This window comes from Drosophila mauritiana, chromosome 3L (assembly GCF_004382145.1).
Source record: "Drosophila mauritiana strain mau12 chromosome 3L, ASM438214v1, whole genome shotgun sequence".
NCBI classification, from domain to species: Eukaryota; Metazoa; Arthropoda; class Insecta; order Diptera; family Drosophilidae; genus Drosophila; species Drosophila mauritiana.
In genome coordinates, this window is record NC_046669.1 from 7242349 (window position 1) to 7250015 (window position 7667).

A 7667-nucleotide genomic window follows, 5' to 3' on the forward strand; every position below is an offset into this window, starting at 1 on the left:
GACTTTATATATTTTTTTTTAATTATTATCCAAATAATAATTTTCATCTAGTTGTCCTGGTTGAACGGGTCAAAAATGCTGACGCCTGACGACAGAGTCTCTGAAAAAGAGAAATGAGTCACGTTGCCACTCTTTTGGCCATTGCAAGCGTATTCAGTGTCGTTCGGGGTCAACAGCAAGTTATGCCGAGGCCCGTGGCGGAAATCCCTTCACGTCAGCCTCTGCCCGCGGATTACGTGAAGGGAATACTTAGCCTAAAGAGCAGTCTGCTGACCAACAAGCAGGCCTTGGGTTACGCCGCCAGTCAGCAGGTGAACGGCCCCGCTTCCCTATCCGGAATCAGACCTGGTATGCGGTATACACAGCAGTTGGACGTACAGCAGCCGGAAAGCCAGCCGTTGCAGGAGATTCAGGTTGAGCCCGTTGCCAATCTGAGGCCAGCAGCGATAGCTCAGAGCAGCCATCTTCACTCCCAGATGCCGTCGGCCAAGTTGAATCGATATAACCAGGAGTTCCCCGCCTTTCATCTATTCCAGCCGCCATTCGTGTCATTGGCAAAGCAGCAGGAGCGACAGGAGACACACGATCCGCCGCCAACTGCCGAGCAGCTCGAGTTGCTGCAACAGTTGTCCGAGTTCTTTGGCCAGCGACAGCAGTTGCAACAACAGGTGCGACCGCAGGAGGCAATGAACTGCGCTCAGGTGGATCAAAATGAGGGAAAAGGAGAATGCGAAGTGTTTGGGACTACCGAGGCTTGTGACTCCAATAAAAATGAAGAGGAGGATTCCATATCCGTCGATGTGAAGAACGAGGAATCTACTACAACAAGCACTGTCAAACCATCTGTGGCTCCCAAAACGAAGGCAACAAAGCCTCCGATCGGCAAGACTACCACCCAAAAACCTTTGACAACGCGTGCTAGCAAAAGTACGACCAGAAAACTTCCATGTTGCACCAAGCCAAAGAATAATGGCGTTGTAGAAACTCCAAATGTCATCAGCTTTTCTCTGAATGTCCAAAATGAGAACTCGGAGCAGTCAAAAGCCTTGCAACAGCAACCTCGAAGTGGTAGACACGCCATTCAGCCTGATTTGCGCATAAATGCCATTACAAACTTGCTAAGATATCGCAGAAAAAGGGCTCAGGGTGCAGCTCTATATCCCAAACCCTTTTCTGCTCAAAATGATGATGAGTTGCAGTTACAGAGCCGATCGAAACGAAAAAGAGATAGGATCCTAGACAAAAAGCAACTGCTTCAAGCTGAACTGAAGATTTGGCCCATTAGCATAAGATCGAATTTTGTGGAACGATTGCACTAAGTTCCCAATATTTATATATTTTTGATATGCAATGATTAAAATAAAGAAATTAAGACCATTGAACTGTTAGCCTTATAGAAATATTAATTAAATAAACCAGATTAGTGTTTTTTAAATTTTATAACAGAGGCAGCTACTAGCAATCATTAAAAGTACTTTTCTTGTGCATATAGTTTTTTCATAGTTTTTCACTTACGTTCAACACGTTTTCAAGACCTATCCCTTTGCATATTTACAGGCAATCCGGATACATTAATCTGCGGCAATTGCCGGGAATCCTTTGGCGAGCTGTCTGAGTTATTGGACCACAAGAAAAGTTATTGCAAGCTGAGGTTCACATGCAAGTGCCAGGATGTTGCCTTTGCGGCAAGTGCAAGTAAGTGGGCGAAACGGGAGTCCTTTGGGGGCGTGGGGCTGCCTGTCTGTTGGCAATTAATTTATGATTGTTAAACACTTTTTGCCCTTGCCCCGGCCCCAAAAGTGTTTGTCTAAGTCGTAGGCGCTCCTCTGTTTGCCAGTCAGCAACATCTGGTGGCCGGGCGGCAGGATGTCTGTGCATTCATGTCCTGCGGCTGCTGGCGAATGCATTTAAAATTGAGTTATTTATGCGCCAGAGCCTCCGATGTCTGTCCTTCTGCAAATTCCAACTTAAATAACTAATTAATTCTCGCATGTTTCACCCCTGCGCCTACAGAGACTCCGCCGACGAGCGCCAAATTGCTGTGCGCCGTTTGCAAGGATGCGTTCGTCAATCCTTGGGATTTGATGGTCCACGCACAGGCCGCCCACATGGTTAACATTTACGAGCTGGGCGATGATGAGGGCAGCAGCAGCAGCAACAGCAACAGCAATGCCACCACAGCCAACAGCAACAATGTTGCAAATGCAGCCGTGGAGAATGGCCATACCATCGCCGATGAGGCTGCCACAAAGCAGCAGATGCCGCAGATGCCGGATGCCTCATCAACACTTAACAAGGAACCCAATAACAATAATAAAATTAGCAACAACAATATCAACAGTGAGGCCATCAATGGCCACATGTCGCCCACGGGAACGGGCATCATTATGGCATCGGTATCTTCGGCTGAGAATGGAATGGCCAGCGACATGGAGACCAACTGTCTGGACATCAAGTTCAGCCCCAGTGCCAGTCCCAAGGAGGCGGGTGACATGATTACCGCCGCACCAGGCAGTGGTTCTCATTCCCCAGTGATTCCGTTACAGGATCAGCACAGGGATGATCTCTCCCTGGACGGACGCATGTCGAGCAGCTCCCAGCAGACCCATCACTCCGACGAACTGAACGTCAAGCTGCTGAATGGGTCCGTCTCCTCGAGGGGCAGCTCGCCCGGATTGGAGGCGGATGAGCCGCCGGCCACAAGGGCTTGCATTGTCCGCACCTTAAGCATTGTGAGTATGGATGATCCGGGGCAAACTAATTACAGTCACTTCATACTAGAAATAATAATAGTCACTTTATATGCAATCCAAAAACTGATTGTTTTTCAGTTAGAGCTTAAAAACTATTTAATCAATAAATCTTTAACTTTATTTCCAGGAAACAGCCGGGTCACCCACAGCGCCAACTGCCAATACTTTGAGCCTGATGTCGAACAGTTTAGGCCTGGCTCTCGCACCGCAATAGGTCAAAGTTCGCGGGGAGGGTCAAAAGCATTTGGAAAGGGTTCAGAAGACTCCCATTGGAGCGGTGTTATTTGTGCTATCGTATGGCGATACAAGTGCAATTTCTTCAGTATTTTTATAACAGACTAACCTTGGAGGGAGCTAATAAGCTCGAAAGAGAAAAAGAACGAATAACGTAAATTACAGCAAACATATCATTTTTAATTAGCCATAGATATGAAATACGAGCTGCTATAGTATATATAGTGTACTGCGTACTATATATATCAATTACAGCCATGTGTACGTTTATATGTAATGTATTTGTATTTGTAATTGTAATTGTAACTGCAAAACGCCTTTGTGTTTGTGTTGTTTGCATGTCCTTTGGGTTTAGCGTTTCAAACGGAAGTGTATTTATTTGGGTTTCAAAACTGCATAAGTGAACGTATAGGTAAAATTATGGAAAGCTTAAACTGTCATCGCCTGTCGGCGGTGCAAATTGAACGGTAATCGAGCTTTGTATATAGTTAATACCAATAATATGGATACAAATTACGGAATTATAAGATCATTGTTATTAACCAGACACAATCGTCTGGTGCCGGCTTTAACCGATGTTTATATATTTTGGATATAATTTACGAAGTTAATCGTAGTTGGTACCAAATTAGCCCACGCAAATTGTATATCAAAAGTAGCATAGTGACAACAGGTGTTTCAAAAACAAATTCGGAGTAACTTGCTATACATTATCTAGAACCATAATCAAATATGCGTAATATTAATAGCGACTATATTCTGTAATAACTATATCAAAAGTAGCGGCTATGTAAATAGGTTAATCAACGTATTATGTACTTACCAAGCAAACCAATTTGTAAACAGTAACAACATTCAATTCAATGTCCTCCAGCTAAAGCATATAAACCAACAAACGAAATGTATTATGCTAAATGAGAATACCAAATATATATATAAAGATATATATATACAAATATATAACTTATTGAGCCTTTCAATGGTTTCGCGGGCAATGGGTGGCTAAACTAAAGTGATTTTCCAAAGTCAAGTCACTTTTCCCTAGTTGAATTTCGGGCGACGCATCAGAAATTCTATTTCGCAGCTCATTAAAATAAATGATCGCCAGACTTTTCTGCCAGACAGAAACGAGAAGTGTGTAAATGTTTACGGCTGGCACAAGGAACAGGTAACAGGTAACAACGGCAAGTGCAAGGACAATGCCAACATTGTTGAAGGCACAGCCTCGCAATAATGAAAAGTCCCCAACAAAGGGGACCCATTTTCCGCGTTGTTTTGGCGCCGTTTTCCAGGACCTCCGAAAAATTTAGACACAATGCCACGAATGCAGTTCACTTTATTAAAATGGTCGGCATCGTGTTGCGCCGTATTGCTCCTGTCGCGGCTTCCCCTTTGTTGTGTCCTTGCCGCTGGCCACTGCACTTCTTGCTTGTACTCTCATTAAAGGGTAGTTAGACTTTGCCAAACATTTTACAGAATGCTTAATTAAATGTTCGAAAATTTGTTTATTTTTTTTAGGCAAGAACAACAATTAAATTGTAATTTATAGGTTTATAATTTTAATTGAAATGTTTACATAATATAAATATTTAATTTAATTTGTTTACTACTAATAAATTTAACAAATAACAGTCGAAGTATGAGTTCAAGGGTAAGACAGGCTTTCAAGTAAATAATATTAATTTTAGTACCAATCATTTTCATTTAGATAGAGCATTTTCTAGTCGCTGTTCGCCACGTTCAAGCACCGCCATTGTTTAGCCGTGTTTAACGTGAGGATTTGACTCGACATTGTCGGCGTCTGCAGCCGTTTGCCGTTTTGTTTCGAGGTCGAGTTAAGCGCCTGCAGTCAAGTGGCCGGGATTTAAAATGCATAAGCCCGCGTGGCCGGAAAGTAGCCGTTTTCAATTTGGCCATGGCCATATGCGGCTGCACCTGTCGCGGTGGCTAGTTGCAGGCGAGGATGTGGCGCTGGTGACCCGGGGCTTGGTGAGCTTCAAGTGCGCACTGGCTAATTAGAATGCCTCGCCTAGTGCAGGCTCAAAGGTAACATTTAGCCGGGCATTGGGTCAGAGTTGACAATTACGCTAGCTGCAGGTGAGAGAGGTGGTTGCCAGTCTCTGGGTTTCTTTAAACCCCACGGGGATTCCGGTGCTCCAGGGCGAGCTTGCAAATTACGCCAGCTTAGTGACATGAAGTAATTGAAACGCCACCGAAAACGCCACCTACCCACGCCGAAAATTCGTGGAAAAGTATGCGTGCCGCGTTGGCGATCCGTCGGGACTGTCCTCCACCCGGTTCCATCCCAGGACGGCAGCCGCACCCTACACCCGTACGGACGGGTATATAAAAGCCGGAGTCTTGCGTGCGCACCGCTGACTTAGTCAACGCATCTCCAGCACGCCGGACCGGATGTCGACGGACAGCACACAACCCCATACGCCCAGCCATGAGGTGGCGGTACGTCCGCCGCCCTGTGCCGCCAACCAGTGGAAACGGGCTGCACTGATGGCCCGGTTGGCTCCGGCATTCCGGGAGACTGTATCCGATGACAGCGAGGACGAGGTGGACACCAAGAAGCAGATCAAATACGGCAGCGGCTTCCAGGCGGCCAAGGCCATCATACACGAGTACTGCGACTACACGACCATCCATGGCATCCGGTATCTGGGCGAGAAGAAGAGACCGCTCTTGGAGCGACTCTTCTGGATCAGTGTCCTGGTGCTATCGGTTTTCACCTGCGTCAAGCTGACCCTAAATATCTGGGACAAGTGGAACAACAATCCGGTGATTGTCAGCTTCGCCGAGAAATCCACTCCGGTGTGGCAAATCCCATTTCCCGCTGTCACAGTTTGTCCGGAGACTAAAACGCGTCGTGAGATATTCAATTTTACGGATTCGTATCACCAAGTTCGTGATTTTCAGACTAATGTCAGCGGCATTGTGGACCTCACCGATAAGCAGTAAGTTATTGTGCTTTTCACACCTAAAAACGAATGTTTATTAGGGTAAATTTGCTAACAGAAAGGGATTATATGGCGCTGTGTCGCAGGTTTGCGAGCCACATTTGCATGATGTAACACTGGGTAATAAAACCCGGAGGGGCATGGAAATCATTGACGCCCTGACTGAAGTATCCCCCCATTTCGATGACACCTATCTGAACTGTAAGTGGCGTAACTCTCCGGTTAAATGCAGTGATATTTTCCACAAATTTGTGACGGAGGATGGCGTTTGCTTCAGTTTCAATTCACTCAGTCCAGCGGAGATTTTCCGAGCGGAAGGGTAAGCTTGGACATCAAGTTTATGATAAACTCAAATTCGAAGACTGGAGCTCTGTTGCAGTATTATTCCCGACTTTATATTCCGCGAGGAGAACCGACTATCCATGGACTGGAATGTGGAGGATGGTTATAGCGCCAGTGCGGATACATCTCCCTATCCAAATCGAGTTTTGGGCCCCGGAGCTCGAGCTGGTTTATATCTGTTCATGGGTGGTGCGGAGATTGATTTCGATGACATGTGTCGTGGTCCAGTTCAGGGCTTCAAGGTAAAATCTATTATGTTTGCTATAGTTGTTCAAGGAGAATCCTCTTAGATTTTATTACACACACCTGGCGATGTGGCCCAAGTGTCCAAGCAGTACTTCCGCATACCGTTCGACCAGGAAGTGCTCATATCCATTCGTCCCAAGATCATTACCACTTCGGATGGTCTGAAGCACTACGAACCCAATCGTCGGCAGTGCTATTTCCAGAAAGAAAGGGAACTACGTTACTTCAATATATACTCGCAGAGTAATTGCGAATTGGAGTGCCTGGCCAACTTTACGTTGACCAAATGTGGCTGTGTTAAGTTCTCCATGCCACGTAAGTTTTAGCCCAGTATCGTCCATTGGGATTTAATTAACCAGTTTTGTTTCAGGTAATGTTAATATGCCCGTGTGTGGTGACGCCAGCTTGAAGTGCTATAACCAAGCCGAGGATGAGCTGCTGCTCAGGGAATTCACCCAGGGCTTGGTTAACGCAGGCGAGAATACTCGGGGAGAAACCGAGTGCAACTGCCTTCCATCGTGTACTTCTATTGCCTACGAGGCTGAGATCTCACAGGCTGATTTTGACTATAAGACAGTAATTAATACTGATTCTCCGGAGGGAAAGGAGGAGCAAGCTAAGAGGCAGGGGTAAGTCAGACCAGAAATTCCTTTCGATAGATATAACTTTCTGTTAAAAACGTATTTCGAAAAATCTAACATCTTTTCTTAAAAAATCCCTTTGACAGAATGAAGATGTCCCGCGTGTCCATCTTTTTCAAGGAGGCCCAATTCTTGACCTCTCGGCGCTCAGAGCTCTATGGTACCACCGACTTTCTTGCCAATTGTGGTGGCTTACTTGGCCTCTTCATGGGCGTCTCCATGCTGAGCATAGTGGAACTGATCTATTTCTGCACCGTGCGCCTCATCTCGAACCTGAGGATGCGCCGCAAAACCCGCAAGGAACTGCTGAAGGCGGTCAACAAGGATGCCTAATCGAAGGACCTCCTGTACGGCCCATAAATAATTCCCAGTTTCCCAGTGAATCCAGCTGAACTGGAAGCCAAAGTTGAGCTGACTCTGCTGCTCTGTGTTTGTTCTGCGTTAAATGTTAAATCTACAAACAATGAAAATAAAGTTGTACTCAG

The 7667-nt window shown here is 45.8% G+C and overlaps 3 protein-coding genes across 3 annotated transcripts in view; all 3 read left to right on the forward strand.

Moving 5' to 3' along the window:
• Positions 1 to 3910, forward strand: part of LOC117139045 (homeotic protein female sterile) — a 31009-nt gene extending 27099 nt beyond the window's left edge. Inside the window, exons 6-8 of the mRNA XM_033301148.1 lie at positions 1558 to 1695; positions 2014 to 2732; positions 2881 to 3910. Of these exons, the coding sequence (XP_033157039.1) occupies positions 1558 to 1695; positions 2014 to 2732; positions 2881 to 2967 (944 nt within the window). The 3' untranslated portion in view covers positions 2968 to 3910. The remainder of the gene's footprint in view (positions 1 to 1557; positions 1696 to 2013; positions 2733 to 2880) is intronic.
• On the forward strand, positions 72 to 1403 carry LOC117139049. The gene has a single exon (XM_033301152.1). It carries the CDS (start codon positions 114 to 116, stop codon positions 1317 to 1319), a length of 1206 nt encoding a protein of 401 aa, XP_033157043.1. The 5' UTR covers positions 72 to 113; the 3' UTR covers positions 1320 to 1403.
• Positions 3911 to 5392: 1482 nt separating the features above from the next.
• Positions 5393 to 7667, forward strand: LOC117139046 (pickpocket protein 28). The gene is made up of 6 exons (XM_033301149.1): positions 5393 to 5950; positions 6012 to 6272; positions 6333 to 6537; positions 6586 to 6856; positions 6912 to 7170; positions 7269 to 7667. The coding sequence occupies exons 1-6, from the start codon at positions 5400 to 5402 to the stop codon at positions 7513 to 7515; spliced, it is 1794 nt and encodes a 597-aa protein (XP_033157040.1). The 5' UTR covers positions 5393 to 5399; the 3' UTR covers positions 7516 to 7667.

Coding starts and splice junctions, on each gene's coding strand:
- LOC117139049 (XM_033301152.1), top strand. CDS start 114: ATGAGTCACGTTGCCACTCTTTTGGCCATTGCAAGCGTATTCAGTGTC.
- LOC117139046 (XM_033301149.1), top strand. CDS start 5,400: ATGTCGACGGACAGCACACAACCCCATACGCCCAGCCATGAGGTGGCG. Junction 6,273..6,332: donor GAGATTTTCCGAGCGGAAGG/GTAAGCTTGGAC, acceptor GCTCTGTTGCAG/TATTATTCCCGACTTTATAT. Junction 6,857..6,911: donor TGTTAAGTTCTCCATGCCAC/GTAAGTTTTAGC, acceptor GTTTTGTTTCAG/GTAATGTTAATATGCCCGTG.